Source organism: Lipophrys pholis (genome assembly GCF_963383615.2).
Source record: "Lipophrys pholis genome assembly, chromosome: 11".
In the NCBI taxonomy this organism is placed as follows: domain Eukaryota; kingdom Metazoa; phylum Chordata; class Actinopteri; order Blenniiformes; family Blenniidae; genus Lipophrys; species Lipophrys pholis.
Window position 1 is genome coordinate 3,753,330 of NC_137631.1, and position 19,533 is coordinate 3,772,862.

Sequence of the window (19,533 nt, forward strand, 5' to 3'; positions counted from 1 at the left end):
TTCCCTTCTCATGGTTCCTGACTCATTTCTGTTGTTTTTAGTTGGTTTTTACAGAGCGTTGACTTCGTGACAGATTATCTCACATTTTGTGTTTTCCTTTTAATTTTTGTTCATACTGTTGCCAAATTCAGATTTGTAATGTTGGTATGTTTTAAATCTTCTTTTGTATTTGTGGGGGGCTTGGTTTCATTCAATCATTAATATGGAGAACATAAGCAATAAATCAATCGTCATTTAAATAGTCCTGATTGTATTTAATGTCACTCATTGCGTTCAGTTTGTGTTTTGTGAATGATAAAGTAAGAATAGATTAGACAGTGTTTGCTTGAACATGTAATTTATTGCAGTTTATACAGGATCTTAGTAAATCAGCCTTGAGTTGCAGGCAGTAATCTCCTCGTGGTGATGGGAAGGGGCCGTACAATTTACAGGTACGTCTCAAAAAATGTGAATATCCTGAAAATCTTCAATATTTTTACTCACTCATTTCAGAAAGTCAAACCCATATACGACACAGGCTGATGACACAAAGTGAAATATTTCAAGCCTTTATTTCTTGAAATGTTGATGATTATGGCTTACAGATAATGAAAACCAAAAATTCAGTGTCTCAGAAAATTTGAATATTGTGGAAAAGTTCAGTTTTGAAAAGTTATGGTGTCACACCCAGAAATGTGTCTGATGTGTACAGTGTGTCTGATGTGCACAGTGTGTCTGATGTGTACAGTGTGTCTGATGTGTACAATGTGTCTGATGTGCACAGTGTGTCTGATGTGTACAGTGTGTCTGATGTGTACAATGTGTCTGATGTGTACAATGTGTCTGATGTGTACAGTGTGTCTGATGTGCACAGTGTTTTGATGAGTATGGTGTGTCGATGTCTGGTGTGCACTGTGAGTCTGTGTGTCTCAACCCAGTCTCATGGCAGTTGGTCAAATGGTCACGAAATTTAATCTTTTAATTTGTCTTCTGTGACACATTTTGCCCCTTTTTTTCATGTTACACTTAACAAATTTAAAAACTAATACTTTTCAATTGGACTTATCTTTCATGTCTCGGTCAGGCTTATTTTTCCCTATGCGTTTTTCTTTTCCTGCTTTTTTCCCCTATAATGTTGATCTGCTTTCATGCTTTTATCTTGCTTTTCTTCCAACAATCAGGCATTACCTAATTTTACTGTATGGCCCATCCACACTAATGACTAGAAAGATATGTGCGCCCACACTGACGAGTATTAACATTTTGTAAACGCCTGCTTTTAGTCGCAACCCACCGTCCATGTTTTTAGTCCGTGCGTTTTTTGGGGAAGCCACGTCCGCCATGTTTTTCTGAAAACGTGGGGAGGGGCTGGCAAGAGCAGGGAGGGAGTACGTAAGCGCAAGGTGTAAGCACGTGGCCCGCACGCCACGCCTGGCCGTGAGTGGTTGCGTGCATCGTACGTTGCACTCGTGGTCAGTGAGTTGTACGTGCTGACAACGTGCTTACAGCGTGCGATCTCCGTGTGATTGCCACGTTATCCTATGGAGGCCGTACTTACACGTGCTGCTCACGTACGGTGTCCTTACTCACTTGCATGTTATGAGTGCGTACAAGTGCGATGAACGTGAGTTTTTCCGCCCGATGTCCCAGCTGCTGCTGCCTCCAGATGCCGCCCATTCCACCGGAGAAACTCCGGGTTCTGATGCTGCTAGAGCAGCTTCAAGTGGCGGCGCATGAGCACGACGTGGTTTTACTTGCCTTGGACGGGAGAGAGAACAGGGACGCTGACGCAGATGGTGGTTTCGTCCATGCAGAAATCAGTGCGCACAACGTGTGGTTTTAACTGAGGAGCATGTGCTTACTCGGTACGGTCCACGTGAGTTCTGCGTGCTCATTGGACAGTAGAACCGGGGAAGTGCCGGCTAAGCACAGACCACGCACTCATCACCTGCGTGCTGCGCAGGTGATGCGTAGAGCAAGTGACCGTGGGAAAAATTGTGTGTCGTGTGTCGTGCGCATTGGCTGTAGAAGGCATGTGCGTCACCCGTACGGCGGTGAATCCGTACGGAGGCAGTAGTCACCATATACAGATCCCCAAATTTTGCCCACATTTTTGCAAGTAGACAGCACGCACTTGCAAGTATGGCGGGCTGTGACTGGGGCCTTTAGCAGGTACCGTGTGTTTAGCTGCATAGAAGCTTCATATCCCTTCAAATATAAAAGGCAAAACAATATCCAGGCATTTTCTGGATGAAGTGAAAAACATGGGTGATCTTGGTGGTTGTGTAGCAGAGCCGGCCGAGGAAGAGGGTTCTGCTGGCCTGGACCCACGGTGACGCAGGGGGACACCCCAAACTGATAGCGGAAAAAATAATGGAACATTAGTCACTTGCTGTTCACGTGCCCCAGACACATTGATTCACCATTTTTGTGTCTTAAATAACTGAAACCAGTAAATATCTGAAGTGTCGCCAGTTCTGACGCTTCTCTACGGAGACTCTCCGAGCGAGCGCTTCCGGGCAGTTGGTAGTTGAACGCTCTTGGTTCCTTTGCGTTTGGGGGGGCGGAGCTTAGTCAAAGGTCAAATGTTAATATGAATTAGCCAATAGGGGCTCACAACAAGTTCCCGCCCCCTCTGCGGGGTGACAGCTCTGAGCTGGACGTGATTACATTCCTGGTTGAAATGTTTTCAAAAGTTACTAAATTGATGAAACAAGAGAGAGAGAGTCAGAAGTCATGACCCTGACCGTCTTTCATCACCATGGAGACAGACAGAGAAGCCATTCTGAGATTGCTCTGAAAGCGATCCCAATAATATTGTTCATATCTATTGTTTATTTGTGAAAAAATATATGTTCTTTTACTCTGTTCCATATAGATATATATAGATATATAGATATATATCTATCTATAAGATATCTATATCTTTGTCGACATGTGATTTGATTTCATGTTCTGATGGTTCAACGTGTGAGATTATATATATATATATATATATATATATATATATATATGTGTGCATGGTGTGTATGGTGTGCATGGTGTGCATGGTGTGCATGGTGTGTCTGGTGTGCATGGTGTGTCTGGTGTGTCTGGTGTGTCTGGTGTGTCTGGTGTGCATGGTGTGTCTGGTGTGCATGGTGTGTATGGTGTGCATGGTGTGTCTGGTGTGTCTGGTGTGCATGGTGTGCATGGTGTGTCTGGTGTGCATGGTGTGTCTGGTGTGCATGGTGTGCATGGTGTGTCTGGTGTGCATGGTGTGCATGGTGTGTCTGGTGTGTCTGGTGTGCATGGTGTGCATGGTGTGCATGGTGTGTCTGGTGTGCATGGTGTGTATGGTGTGCATGGTGTGTATGGTGTGCATGGTGTGTCTGGTGTGCATGGTGTGTATGGTGTGCATGGTGTGTATGGTGTGCATGGTGTGTATGGTGTGTATGGTGTGTATGGTGTGTATGGTGTGTATGGTGTGCATGGTGTGTATGGTGTGTATGGTGTGCATGGTGTGCATGGTGTGTCTGGTGTGCATGGTGTGTCTGGTGTGTCTGGTGTGCATGGTGTGTCTGGTGTGCATGGTGTGTCTGGTGTGCATGGTGTGTATGGTGTGCATGGTGTGTATGGTGTGCATGGTGTCAGTTGGTCTGAGGGCTTCATGGAGGCTTCATGGAGCTGTTAGAAGGGAAGCTCGGGTGTCAGCGTGCTGTCTACTGTTGTTTGCTTGCCTCTCCGGCCCTGTTTGTTTTTGTGCCGTCATTAGTCATCACTGCTCAGTTCAACAGGAGCTCTAAGCAGCCGCTGACCCCCCCCCCCCCCCCCCCCCCCCCCCCCCCACCCCCCTCCCCTCCTGCAGCGAGAGCCTAGAGAAACCTGGTCTGGCCCAGTGCCGCTTCAGAGTGATGTCATCTCCATCCACACACACTCAGACACACATGCATGCAGCCACACACAGCAAGTGTGCACTCACAAGACGCCGTGGGACACACAGCGAACACTCCTGTGTGTCTGTGGGTGAACATGTGCAGCCAAGTCATCATACATACATCAGCGCCATGCTTTCTCTTCCACTCTCTCTGTTCCCCCTCTGTGGGTCTCTCATAATTAAATAAAATTTAATGAATCATTCATGAACATTCGGGAGTGACGGAGGCAAAAGGGGGTAAATAGAACATGAAGCACACCTGTGCATTTTTGCTTGCAGCATGTTGCATGACAGCAGCATGCGTCCTGCTCTCGTATGGAATCACATTAGTGACAGCTCTATAGAGCAGCGCTCGTCCTGTTAGCTTCATCGTACATGGCACACTGTCTGTGGAGCGCGAGCGCTCAGCCGCTTCCATTTACACACTCGGCTGCACTCTCCTGCGAACACACCATTATTGACACGCCTGGCACATAGCAGGAGGGCTCCGTGTTGTGGGAGGTGAATAAAGCCTAATAAATTGTTCTCTGGCAAGTGGATTAGGCGGCGTGCTCAGAGTGGCTGCTCCTCAGGGTTTTAGAGTGTTTGTCCCTCAGTTCATGGGCAAATATTTCAGCTGCAGAAAATCTGCTTGTTAAGATTTTTGAATTCCTTTGCTGTCAGTTTGAAGACTGTGAGAAAATGTCGTTTTTAGGAGAATCCTGCCAAGTTCAAACCTCCACTTTCGAGGTGGATCAATAAAAGTTTCACACTTGGAAATGTGGTTTATTCAAGTCGAAGTCACAGGAGGCTTCAGTTGATCCATGCTGACACTGAGGTCCATTTACATGCCGATGAAAACTAGTGTAACTGCTAAACTTAGATTTTTTTTCCCTTGTCCAGTTCGACAGCTCGGACAAACAATATTATGTGATGGAGAGCCTTCCGGTGTCAGAAGAGTTTTTGCTCTTGCAAGAAGAAGAAACTTGGAATCTCCTCGTTTTCCTGAATGTAATGGAAGCTGTCATGGCTGCCGTACACGACGCTAAAACACAGCTCAGCATCGGGGTCACCAAATTGTTAAGTATTTTCTAGGTGTTGTTAATATTTTCAGTATCCTCCATGTTCCAAAACTGTGGCTGGCTAAGGACAACAGACCTGAGATAGTGATCGTTTACACAAGTATTTATTGACAAGAACATTCTCACCACCACGTGGTTCCTACAGGCCTCTGGCCGGTGCTACCCCCAACACTTCAGGTGAAGGAAGAGAGCAATTGAACGTGTACAAAGAGTCTCAAGCCGCGGTCCTCCCATACGGATACTTCCTGTGACTCATGACCCACTTCCGGTCCTCTCCGGGCCAATCACAGTGGAGGACGTCTTGCCCAGCAGTTATCCTCCTCTCCACAAGGGGGACTCCAGGGGTATTTTCTCACGGTTCTTATGCTTTAGGTTGAAGACATTTGAGTTGTCCTATATTTACACTACAAATTGTATTTAAGCCAGAATAGTTCAACACCAGGATTCTGATTGGCTATCATGGCGTCATGATTCTCGTTACACTGCCCCCTACAGGTTTGGCATGCTCACAGTAGCTCTGAAGCAGCTGTATCTGTGGGTCCGTGTCAATGAAGATTTTCTTTGTAAAAGTAGAGGGGGAAATGTCAGTTTTTGTAAAAACCCGGGTACGTGTAAATGTGGCCTGAGGGTAATGGGCACATGGAGGAGAAGACTAAAGGAGCACAAAGAGGGCGGCATGGTGGAGCAGTGGTTAGCGCTCTCGCCTCACAGTCAGAAGGTTTGTTCTGAGACAGAGATCCATCGGTTCCTTATGATGGGACCTGATAGAAGCTGTTAAATTAAGGGAAGTCCATTAAAGATAACATTTTCAAAAGATTTCAGCCTCTGAGTATTACTTCTATATAGATATTCTGTCCAATTAAGTCAGATTAATTAATAAAGTGGGCTATTTAAAATAAATAATTGCTTAAACTATATATTTCAGATAAGTCTGTCTAGTTTATTTTTAACATATAAATCACTAAGTTAGAATAGTATGGGATCAGGAGCCTGGTATTGCGCTTGTTGAAAAGTTACTTAATAGGCAGGAAACAATTTGCAAAGCTGAGACAGTATTCATCATTGTGCTTGGACATTGCTTGTGGGGTTCCCCAGGGATCAGTATTAGATCCCAAACTATTTTTGCTCTATATAAATGGCATTATGGCACTAATGTTTTCTGTTCGGAAAATGTGCAAACTAAAAAAGTGGTTTAACACAAATAATCATTAAACTGGATGAGGATGGCGCCTGTGTCCGACCGAGTTTCTGCTGCCTCTCTGCTCTCTCGTTGTTTCGTGATTTTTCTCGTATTATTCTTTGTTGTGTCAACCCTATGGACAAATAGCGGTGTCCCAGCAATCATTCAATATGATCGTCACATGCTGTTCCACATCAAGGCAAGCATGGAGGAATTTTGTGGTACCTGGGACAGGTACGCACACTTTTTCCCTCCAACACTGGAGTGCCACACATCATTGGCGGAGCACCTGCTGCTAGCAGGGCGTCGGGGCAGGAGGAGGCGACGGAGGGGATCTAGGGCCGGTGTCCAGGGCCGGTGTCCAGGGCCGGTGTCCAGACCAGGCTGAGTGCAGATCCCGAGGATTTTCAAGCTGGCCGAGCGGGCCCGGAGCTCCAGGGAGTGAGCGGTGTCTGAAGCCGGGTCCTGTTGCCGTCATCGCCCATGAGGAGTATCTCGGACCGGGTCTCTCCAACCCGACTTGCTCGAAATCCTGCCATTGTGTCCTGCTCTCGGTTACCTGTCAGGTGGATACGTTCCATCCAGCCGTGGAGGAACGTACCGGACTGGTGCGCACCACACCTGCTTATGACACGATTAGAACCATTTTTAAAAGCACAGGTGTGGATGTATAACAAAAGACAGCTATGCCAAATAAACATACCATGAGTGCAGCACAGACATGCAGCTGCCTCCTCTCTAACACAGGTGTTTAATGGATCTGCTTAGCCTCTACCTCACATGTTAGAATGTCTCTAGACACCTTCTACATGAGCCATTATAATTTCCTCCTCTACATGCATAACTTGTATGATTTGTCCTCATGGCTCTGTCCTGGGGCCTGTTTTGTTTTTATTGTGCCTGTTGCCTCTTGGTCGTCTCATTGGTGGCTTTAAAAATGTCTCCTACCACTTACACGCTGACGACATCCAGTTGTACTGCTCCTTCACTGACTCAGAGTTTCATGTTTTGTCTACTTTTTGGGAATGTGTGACCTGCATTAAAAACCGGCTTTCTTCAAATTATCTCCGGAAATGCTGACAAAACAGAAACTCTGATCATTGCCCCTGATAAAAAGATTCCCCTTATCAAAAACCACCTTGGGCTCGACTGTTACAGCCAGCCTCAGGAATCTCGGGGTTAGATTTGATCAGGCCATGTCTTTGGAGGACCACTCCCGACAACTGACCAAAATCTGCTTTTTCCACCTGAGAAACGTCTCTAAAGTAGGAGGACGCTGTCAAAACTAGACCTTGAAATGATCATCCATGCTTTCATTTCGTCTCGCCTTGATTACTGCAATTCCATTTTCACTTGCTTCAATAAGACCGTCCTCGGCAGACTTCAGATCATTCAAAACTCAGCTGCGAGACTTTTGACAGGTTCGTCCCAAAACAGCCCACATCACCCCCATTCTATCAAATCTTCACTGGCTCCCAGTCAAAATTTGAATTGACTTCAAAATTTGGATTCTCACATTCCGGGCACTGCACGGTCAGGCCCCTCGGTACAATGTGGACTTGCTGTGTCCCTCTACACCTCAGGGTCACCCTCCGATCCTGAGGACAGAGTCTCCTGAAGGTCCCAAGGACCTGCTTTAAAACCCTGGGGGACCGGTCCTTTCAGGCTGTAGCCGCCAGACTATGGAACAACGCCGCACGCTTGATTCCACAAACTCTTTTAAAAAGCATTTGAAAACCTTTTTATTTGAAGAAAACTTTTAGCTAAACATTTCCCTCACTTTTACTGCATTTTTATGTAGTTTGTTTGTTCTGTCTCATTGCACTCAAGCACTTTGTGATTTTTATCTATGAAAAGCGCTTCAGGAATAAATTTTACTTACTTACTTACTTACTTAAATATAACTAAATTCATGCTATTTGGCAATGGTAAAAGGGATTCATATGCACAGTTAAAGGTCGATGGTGTGGAGATTGAGAGAGTTCATGAAAGTAAGTGTTTGGTGTTTTAATTGATGGTAACATAAATTGGAAATCTCACATAAATCACGTTCAAAACAAAATATCAAGAAACATTTTAGTGCTCAATATGAAGTAAAACAAATTCTGGACCACAAATCACTCCACAGTTTATACTGTTCTCGGGTGTTATCATATCTAAATTACTGTGTCGAGGTTCTCTACTGGAAATATCATTTTTTACAAAAAATAGTAATAAGGATAATTCATAAAACTTTGTATACAGATTCAGTCTTCTGAAAATCAAAAATACTAAAATTCACTGACCTGGTACAATTTCAAACTACACAAATGTATAAAGCAATAAACAATCAACTTTATACCAATATTCAAAACTTGTAATTCAGGAGGGGGGATTTAAAAGTTAAAACACTGTAGATTTTGCAGAACGCTAAAGTCATTTTGTCTTTCAATATGTGTAGTGAGGTTATTTATATATTAATGCTGTCAATCGAGTAAAAAAAAAAACCAACTAATTGCACAATTTTCTGTAATTAATTGCGATTAATCACATTGTTTTTCTACTGAAGACTGAAGCTTGTAATTGATATTCATTCAGGGAAAACCACAGAATTAATGTCGACTCAACACACAGACACTATATTTAAATTCAAAAACTATTTTTCTAACGTCCTTTTAGCTTTGCATGAAACTATTTCTCTCCAAGATTAGCAAAATAATAAAAACATAAATTCATTAGTAAACATCTGACATAATTCTGGGTTTTGTTAGAGTGCAGGTCCACCACTTTGACAGCCCGGGACACGATGCGACGCGACGTGAGTGCCAGCCGGCCGGCCGGTGACGCCATGTGACACCTTGATCGGCGCCCGCCCCCAGCTGAGACTACTGTTGCGACGTCATATATCTGTGGCGTTCACAATCCCGCCCACATTTTAACTGTGCTCTCACGCAACAGATTTGGGTCTGGGTGTGCTCCGCTGTGCCGTCCCACTCCGTCCCGTCACATTCTGTACAGTGGAAATGGGGTGAAAGTGGTGCAGAGGCAGAATATTTCTATTGGTGAGAACAAAGCGCAGATTTCTTGTCTGTGTAGCACACCCTGTAAACACATCTCTTTTTCCTGAATTTTGGTAAATGTGCTCGTGCCAGGTGCTGAGAATATGCTGCCCCCAGAGGGCTTGAGGTGAGTCTGCAATGGGGCAGCTTTTCTTTAAATGAGCAGCAGTGCCAGATGTGATGACCAAAATGTGTCTTTCAGTACTGGTTCTCGTTAGATTGTGGCTGATGGGGTAATTTGGCTCCCTGTACTGGTTGTACGGACGCTGCTACATCAGCGGTTTCACAAAGTGTAGGATGTGTATCGGTACTGCGCTGATTACTGAGTCAGCAGGTGTCAAACGAGGCAATAAATATAAGATGCTGAAGAAAAACACCAACAGTACACAAGATACAAATAGGTACATCTATAATATGCAAGAAGCACAAACAGGCCAAATCTGCACACCCATGGAATGCACACAGTGCAAAATGCAGTGGGTGTGTGAAAGTGAATATGATGTAATTGACCAATGCTGCAAAAGTCTACGTGTATATTTAAGATGTCTTTCCATGCATGTATTTCTGCTCTCAGCTTCGTAAGTCAAACAAACATGTTGTTGTACTTACTTGTCCTGCTAACGAATGCTTTACCTCATCCATGAACTCAAAGTCACAAGCTTACAAGACTTCCTGAGCAGTGCCCTTACTGTGCTTCGTAAGGTTTCTGCATTAATGCCAGCTGATGAAGAAGAAAATGTGGAGTCACGGGTTGCTTCTCAGATCCACGTCTCATCCTGACGTTTGGCCTCTTCTCTCCTCTGTCCAGGTACGATCTGGACTGCAAGAGTGACAACCTCTCCAAACACGTGAGTGTCTCCTTCACCTCGGCTGGTCAACAATCAGGCCCCATTTACACGACAACAAGTACGAGTGTATCCGCAAAACTTTATTCACTTTTTGGGGTGGTCCGTTTACACGAAACTGGTGTGCAGATCCACTGTATCCAGACGTTTTTATCCCGGCTCCCAAAGTGGAAAGATTCTTTCACGGTCGCTAATCCCTCCTGCAGAGACTGATGGAGGCTATGGAGCCTGTTACTGCGCATGCACACATCTAACCCCCTCCCTCCCCCTCCCTCCTGCTCATCCACTTGCAAACAAACATGGCCGACCCGTAGTGTTTGACTCGCGGACTGTATTCTAGTTTTATCATCCAGATCAGTAGTTTAATAGTTGAGACTCTCCCTGATAGCATCCGATGTGTCATCAGTCCATACGGATGTCGGGTTCTCTCCATTTTCTTCATGTTTATAGTGAATCGTTCTCCGCACACGTCTGTGTGGTTTCATTACAAAATCAAGCAACAGCGCCCTCCCGTGGCCCGGCATACTAACTCCATCGTTGTCTCTGTGTCCGCTGCTGCAGTGTAAACACACTACTTTTTTAAAACGGATTAGGTGTTGTCACGGGAAACGTTGTCGTATTAACGGGGGCTCACTCATGCATTCAGTGCCACATTTACCCTTCCCTCACAATAGCGGCCTGATTTCAATTTGAATGTTCGGGGTGAAGGTGGTGTAACAGGGACAAAGCACTTGCGTTAGCATTTAAATTCAACTGAAAATGTTCCCAACCTACACCAAAGACATCCAGGAGGGTTTTTAAGTCACACTCTCCCTCTCAGGCCCCATTTACACCTAATTCGTTTAAAAAAAGGAGTGTGTTAATAAATTAATGACACATTTAATTAATTATTTAATGGTGTATGTATTTATTTAAATCTGGCACATTCAATCTTCCATACAATTCATCTTTCAAAGCATTTTAGAATGCATTGAAAGAAACCTTTAAAAAAAGAAGTGAAAAATAAACTGCTTTCTTTAATCTTAGATTTCCAGTCATTAAAATATATGAGCATATCTAAACATTTATAAATACTGACAAACCTGGACACATTTGATAAATTCTCAACACATTTCTGTTTGTGTGCATTTAAAAGTAACCATACTGGAGAAAGTTGAACCTGACCTGCAGCTTTTCAGCCAAATTTCTTCTTTCAAAGGAGTAAATTAGAAGAGACGTGACAGAGTTAATAATCAGAGACTCACCGCTTGTTGTCTTCATCTCAACAAACCAGAAGTGACTTTAAGCCAATCACTGAGCAGGTCTGGCAATGGGCCATTTAAAAAGTCGCCCCAAGTCTCGTGAAATGATGCTGATTAGTTTAATTTCACGTCAGTCACTCTGGTGTTAATCAGTAATTGGTCAGATGGCTACTAAGCCCCGCCTCCTCAGCTCCTTTGACTGCTCACACACACACTGCTCGAGAGAGAAATCCAGAAATCATCTCTTTTATTGAAGATTATCTGTAGAAAATGAAGCCAATACAGTTCAGGGCCCAACTTTCTGGAGCCATCCGGTCTTCCGTGAACATAGACTTCCCTCTGTAAGAAATGACTCTATTGTTCCAACGAGGTACCTTGTGGGGGCTGAAGTTGTGTTTGTAAATCAATTTCTAATATGAGAAAAATCTGTTGGTGAAAAACAGACACTTTAATGGGGATTGTAGATATTACCAAGTTACATGTTAATAGAAATGTGCTGCCTCCCAGTTTTTTAAAGACAAATGATGGTATTGAGAACCATATGTGTTCACTGTGCCTCAGACAGGATTGATGTGATGGTGCTTATGTCTCCAGAGGAAGGTAAAAGTGATTTTGTTCATTTCCTGAATGGTCTTAGTGGATATTGCTGAAGAGATGCGGGATAAATCAGCCGAGCTATAACTTCTATTTTTGTCAGCAGTGTTCTTGCAAACAATGTCATATCTCTTTGCAACCAGTTGTATCGTCAGTGAGCTGATGTTCATTTATATTTATGCCTGCATTGTTGGAATTTTTTTGGCCAATATTACCAATAGTTCAGTTGCCACGATAAATAGTAATGCAGAAGTACTACATCCTTGTCAAATACTTCATGCTATCTTAAATGTGGGGCATGTGCCCTCATGGAGACAAACACAACTATTGATATCTTTGTATAACATCATGATTGAGTTCAAGAGTTTATCGCCAAATCCAAAATGTCTAATTGTGTTAAAGATAAACTCATGTTCAACTGAATCGAAAAACGTGTAAAAATCCAAGGAAAGTATAAAACCATTCTCGTCAATCAAATGACTGTAATCAATAAGTTTGAGAACCGAGCAAATATTATTGTCAATCGATCTTCCTTTGAGAAATCCTGATTGAGTAACACTGATAATATTTGATATACCTACTTTTGACCTTGCAGCCAATACAGATTTAAGTATTTTATAATCTGTATTCAGAAGTGTAATAGGTCCGAGATTGTTTAATAATCTTTGGTCTTTACCTTGTTTGGGTATTAACTGTATTATGCCTTGTTTCATTGTTGTCATTAATTCCTTTCGAGTGTTGCATTCATTTATTGTCTCAAATAGTAGTGTTTTGATTTCTTCCCAGAAATGTTTGTAGAAATTTGCTGTTAATCCATCTGGGCCTGGAGATCAGTCAGATGCTATCTTTGTAATAATATAGTTAAATTCTTCAATTTTTAAATCCTCCCCACAAACATTTCTAAAGTTTTCATCAATTACTGCAATCAAACCGTTTATTTTATTAAAAAGTAATCATTTATTTTGGAGGGAGTATATAGGTTGCTATAGAAATTCCTAACCTCATTAGCTATACGTTTTGGTTCTAAACATTCTTTCAATCATGAGAGTGTAAATAGCCTTTTCTTCTTGTCCATGTTTTTCTAACTTACTGAAATATGATGTCTCTTCAATCCACTTGGCTTTCGACTTTATAAGCTTCCTGAGCTTTTTCAAGATAAAAGTCATCCAGTTGAGATTGTAAGCTATGGATTTTTTCTTTATCCACAGCATTCCAATTCACTTTGCTATAGCATTGTTAAATATTTTTAGTGTCCTGCATGTTCCAAAACTGCGGCTGGCTAAGGACAACAGACCTGAGGTAGTTAAGAGTTTACACAAGTATTTATTAACGAGAACATTCTTACCACCAGGCAGTTCGTACAAGACTCCGGCCGTGCTCTTCCAACACTTAAGGTAGATGAAAGAGGCTGATCCAAACACAAACAGTGAGCCTTATCCCCAAGAGGTGGACTTCCTCCAGAGACCACTCCCTGAGACACACTTCCTGTCTTCTCTGGGCCAAACACAGTTGAGCCTTCTTGACCCCCAGTCCCAACCTTTGAGGTTGAAGTCCTATTCCTGGGTCCATGTTTACATAACAAAAGCTATTTGGTGCCTCCGAATAGTCCCTCCTATCTCCTTTCCTATTGACTTTTCCTTTACCCAGGAAGTGTTTAAGTGGTGGCAAAGATAAGGAATGTTTAAATTCTCTATAAGGTAAGGAAAGGAGGATCAATGCTTCCTTTAGAACCTCACAATGACTGAACGCAGATCATGTTAAGTTACCAAAGCAATAATCTGCCTTGAACAACTTTAAATAATGTAAAACCCCGATCCCAACTAGGAATGTTGTGCAGATGGTGTAAAACGAACAGGGTTAGTTAAGTTTTTGTGCAGCCTATTCTCAGTTTGATTGGTTATTTATTCACCTGGCAGCCGTTTCACTTTAGTTCCTCGTAGCCTGGCAGCCTCTTTTCCTTTAATTTCAATTCAAACCTTGTGATATTTGAGATTATATCAGCGGTTAGACGCACAGGGAAATGTGTTAGAAATGCGCTTTTTATAGTCCTTTTTCGGAAATTTGTAGTTTTTTCACCACGGCAGACGTCACTAATCTGCGCCGCCATCTGATTATTATTACGTCACCTAGTGGAAGTGTAGTAGGATGGTCACTACAACGGGATCACCTTTCCCTCTCTCCTTTAGGAAGTCTCTTAACACCTTTCCTGAACAAGCTTACATCCACAGGGTCATCCACGTGGTCATCCACGGGGTTAAGGAAACATTGATAAGAGAGGAGAATGGAAGAACTATTCGGAAGCACCCAAAGTCACTGAGGCCACATGGTGGCAGAGCACATGGAAGTGAGAATTCAAGTGAAAATAGTTCAACAGTATAATCATAGTTCTTTAAATAACTGTGTTCCCTTAGCTCTTCATTCTTCATTACATTTTTTACTGAAAGTTATAGAATATTTTCTGACAACAAATTGTAAATATTCCCATTTTGAGTAGGAGAAATTAACTTATCATCATTTATATTATCATATTTGTTAATGTTATTGCAGTACTCTGGATTAGTTATTAAGTTTGCATTATGTTTCCAAGAGTCTTTAGACTTTTTAGTTTGATGGCATATACGTAGGCAAGGGCAAGACAAATGTATTTATAGAGCACCATTCAAACATAGGGCAATTCACAGTGCTTTAGAAAGAAATTAAAGCTGCAAGCAGCGTAGAACAGGCCCTCGCACCCCCACACAATGTGTTTGTGGCAGAAAGGTGATTCAGCCCCTGATAGGAATCAGGTGTGCTGCCTCACCTCTCTGCCCATAAAGGAGGAGCCGCCCGGACACTCAGGAGTGACAGGTGGGAGACACAGACAGTGCTGCGTCTGTGTGAGTTTAAAATTTTGGTTTGTGGATTTGAATTTTTTTAATAAAAGTAAAAGTCCTGCCTCTGTGGCGGCCACAACTGCCACAGTGTTGCATGTCAAGGTTTTATGAACATCACCCTGCTTCCTGTGACTAGCATATGGCGCTATTCCCAATCAATCTAACCGACTTCAGGCTGTGATCAGATGTGGACTCTCATTTAACTTGGAAAGTTTCAGCGAGAGCAGAGCATGTATGGCTCACTTCCTGTTTCCAGCAGGTGGCAGTGTGGCCAATAGTTGTGCCTTTTGACAGTGATCAGATGTGGACTCTCATGCCGCACGTATGCTAATTAGCACGGCTGCTAATTTGTGCATGTGCTAATGATAACATGTATGCTAATGAGTGTGTATGCTAATGCTGGCGAGTATCTTACTCAGCAGGTATGCTAACGCAGATGCTAATTTGTGTGTATGCTAGTGTCAGTGTTTATGCTAATTACCTTGTATGCTAATGTAATCAGACGTGGACTCTCAAGCAATGTGTGAAGTTAGAGTCAGATCGGAGCATGTACACCCCACTTCCTGTTTCCAGCAGGTGGCGCCATGGCTGATGGTTGTAATTGTTGTATGGCTGTGATGAGGGTCGGACTCTGATGCAGGGTATCAAGTTTGAGGTCAATCTGATCATGTCTATTTACATTGCACTTCTTGTTCCATGGCGTTCTCGACCATTGCCACACCTTCACATGGCGTTCTGGACCATTGCCACACCTTCACATGACGTTCTGGACCATTGCCACACCTTCACATGACATTCTTGACCATTGCCACACCTTCACATGACGTTCTCGACCATTGCCACACCTACACATGGCGTTCTCGACCATTGTCACACCTTCACATGACGTTCTGGACCATTGCCACACCTTCACATGGCGTTCTGGACCATTGCCACACCTTCACATGACGTTCTGGACCATTGCCACACCTTCACATGACATTCTTGACCATTGCCACACCTTCACATGACGTTCTGGACCATTGCCACACCTTCACATGACATTCTTGACCATTGCCACACCTTCACATGACGTTCTCGACCATTGCCACACCTACACATGGCGTTCTCGACCATTGTCACACCTTCACATGACGTTCTGGACCATTGCCACACCTTCACATGGCGTTCTGGACCATTGCCACACCTTCACATGACGTTCTGGACCATTGCCACACCTTCACATGACATTCTTGACCATTGCCACACCTTCACATGACATTCTTGACCATTGCCACACCTTCACATGGCGTTCCGACTGAGAGTCATCATTTGGTTGTGATCAGAACTAGACTGTGATTCAATATATCAAATGTGAGGTTGATCTGACAACGTTCAGCTGATTTACACTGCATTTCCTTTTTCATGGCGAAACAAACTTTGTGGCGTGGTCACGGCCACGCCCTCAAACTTTTTCATAACTTTTGCTCTTCAACTCCTTTTCTATCAAAACAGTTTCCCCCCGGGACGAGTTCGCTCTTGAAAATGTGTCTATTTGGCCAAAAATTCACCAAAATCCACCATTTTTCTCCAAATATCCGACTTCCTGTTGAGATTTTGGTATTGCCAGAACAGAGTTTTTTGTTCATCTTGGCCTTTTGCACAATGTGTGCTGTGAAATGGGATTCTGGGGGCGACCTTTCTCCAATTTTGCAGGTGGCGCCGTTGAGCCATTTTTTAAGTTACTCGTGTAACTCCCCTAAATTATCGAAATGCCGGGCCTGACGACTGTGCTACGTTTCACAAAAAGTTATGTATACTATGGAGCTCAAAAATGCGTCTGTTCGGACTGACAAATAATATTAATAATGATAATGATGATAATCCCCACGATTTCAATAGGGTCCGATGCACTGTCAGCGCTCAGCCCCGAAATAAAGAAATGCAGAAAAGCTTTACAAAGAAGTAAAAGATATATTGATAAAAGAAATACGTTAAAGCTTTAAAACAAATGAAAGAAAAAAATAAAAACAGATAATGAAGACTCTTAATCTTGATCTCCAGATCTCTGTGTTTCCCCACAACCACTGACCACACGCTCCACTTTGGGACCAAGAAGAACAAAACTCAAACGTCCCTCAGCAAACTCGATTAACAGAAGTAAGCGTTTCTCAGCCCATCTCAGGATTTCTCTTTGAACGCTAATCTCACTTTTGCACGTTTGCGATCTGGCAGCAGATACCGGGAACAAAACTCAAACCTCCCTCAGCAAACGGCTCACCGGTTAGGTCGTCACCATTCGATTTGAGGAACAGAATGTTAATCTCACTTTTGGGATCTTGTACGTTTGCAATCTCTCGACAGAGACCGGTAACCCCAGAAAGTCACTGTGCTCATTCAAAACGTTCAACTTGACGTTATCACAGTCACGGCCTACTTTCTGTATCCAGAACCAACCGCTGCACCAAGCAGTTTGCAGACCGTAGTCTATGCTCTGAATAAACTCTCGCCGTAGTCAGTCAGTGGTGGTGGTAAATTCAGGGGATTTAAAAACAGCATAAAAAGCTGAATAAATAAGGTAAGAGCTTTATTCAGCTAATTTTAATAAAGTATGTAAAGTCTATTGCTTATTAAGTCTGTGCAAATAAGAATGCAGGGAATTCAGTGCAGGGATTGGAGCACGGGTGTAATGTGCTCCACCCTCAGTGTGGTGGTGTAATGTGCTCCACCCTCAGCGTTCTGGATGAGCTGTAGTTGTCTGACAGATTTTGTCCTGAGGCCTGTTAACACTCCGTTACAATAATCAACCTACTGAAAATCAAAGCAGAAGAAGTTTCTCGGAATCTTGTTGCTCAGAAATTCTTTGATTCTTCAACATTGTTCAGACGGTGGGAAGCCGATTTGGTTCTTGTCTTAATGTGGCTGTTGAATTCAGGTCTGAGTCCAGAACTCCACCCAGATTTCTGGCCTGATTTGATGTCCTGAGTGACCTGGAGTCCAGATGAGCACTGACCTTTAACCTTTCTTCTTTGGGGCCAAAAACAATGAGCTGAGTTTTCTGCCAGATTAGACAGAACATCTTTGTGTGGAGGTTCAGGGGTTCCAGTCGTAATGCCTGAGCTCCACTGACTGACTCTCAGTCTCATCTGGGTCATTTTATGGTGAAATAGGATGAAAATCATTACAAGATGCATCTGATAACAGTTCAGGAGGTCCTGATGACGAGGGACTGCTCAGTCTGTCCACCACACTAAACAAAGTACCAGCATCAGTACTGTGTTTGGTGATAATCTCAGAGAAGAAAGATTATCTGGCCCTTTTTAATTCCAGGTTATACATGCCAAGGGTTTCTTTATAGGTGTCATAATGAAGGTGGAGCTTAGATTTTCTCCACCTGCGCTCCACCTGTCTGCACTGTTTTGGGCCTTAACCAGTGTCTTCTTCCTCCATGGAGCTTTCCTCCTATCACGCACTACTTTAGCTCGGACTGGCGCTATGTTGTCAGTGAGGTTTCTAACTTCAGAGCTGAAGTTCTCTACAAGGTGGCTGATAGAAGCTGCAGCAGAGCTGCACCCTAGAGAATGTCTGGCTGAAGACTCGCCGTGACGTTTTCTGATCAACTCTGTTTTACTTCCACTGCTGTCAGCTGAGATCGAGACTTTAAATGAAACAAAGTAGTGGTCAGAAACAGCCACGTCGTTCACCACAACCTCAGAAATGTTTAGTTCTTTGGAGGGTCCTGGACTGGGCCAGAGACGTCCTTCTGGTTCCCTGGTTGATCTGGGGCACAGGAACACAGGAGAGGGAAGGGGTGGAGGCTGACTCTCTGTTAGTGCCAGTGTCCTTGGTGGATATGGTCCTGCTCCTGTTGGAGTGTGTTATCCCCGAGGGCGTGACGTATGTTGGCGCCGAGCAGTCTGGATCAGTGATATCCGGTTGAACCCCATCCTTACAGTTCCAGAACATGTTGAAGTTGTCAATGAACTTTTTCCCATTGGAGAAGCATGTTGAAGTCAGCCACATATTCAGGGTTAAAGGGCGAGAGAACGATTCAATTCCTTTTCCCAGGATTGGAATTGGGGCCTGGAATGAAAACATGTTGGGGCTTAGACAAGCGGCTCCACCTTATCAGCCTGTTTCTCAGTCCTTGGAGCTGGATGACATTCAGGCAGCTGCTTGAGAGAAAAAGTCCTTTGTCCTGTTCCTGTTCCTGTTATCAGCTTCAAAAAGATTGATTCTGTCGGAATAAGTATTATGTTGACAGAAACACACAAAAAAAGTCTTTTCAACTTTCAATTCAATTCAACTTTATTTATACAGCACCAAATACAACATAGTAATTTATCGGTACTTTTAACAGAGAAACCCAACAATCAAATCCACATGAGCAACTGTGAAAAGAAAAAAACTCCCTCTAACAGGAAGGAACCTTTGCAGAAACCAGACTCAGAGGTGGCGGCTTTCTGGTGGTCAGTTGAAGTGAGAGGATGGAGAAGATGAAAGAATAGGGCAGACAGACAAACAGATTGGGGGAAGGATACAGACCCTGGTTCAGGTCAGGATACAGACCCTGGTTCAGGTCAAGAAACAGATCCTGGTTCAGGTCAGGATACAGACCCTGGATAAGTTGGGGGAGGTAGAGAGAGGTAGAGAGAGAGGTGGGGGGGGGGTGAGAAGATAGAGGAGAAGAAAGGATAGGACAGACAGACAAACAGATTGGGGGAGGGATACAGACCATGGTTCGGGTGTTTCTTTGAAAAGCTCTCTTGTATGTAAGAAGTGCAAAAGCAAAGTATGAAGCGGAGAGCGAAGAGGAAGATTTTAATT

The 19,533-nt window shown here is 43.5% G+C and overlaps 1 protein-coding gene across 1 annotated transcript in view; it reads left to right on the plus strand.

Annotated features, from left to right (window-relative positions):
- LOC308116829 (copine-8-like) overlaps positions 1–19,533 on the plus strand; it is a gene marked incomplete at its 3' end in the record, with an annotated part of 105,608 nt that overhangs the window by 42,595 nt on the left and 43,480 nt on the right. The window contains exon 5 of the mRNA XM_080475257.1: positions 9,983–10,022. Within this exon, the coding sequence (XP_080331383.1) occupies positions 9,983–10,022 (40 nt within the window). The remainder of the gene's footprint in view (positions 1–9,982; positions 10,023–19,533) is intronic.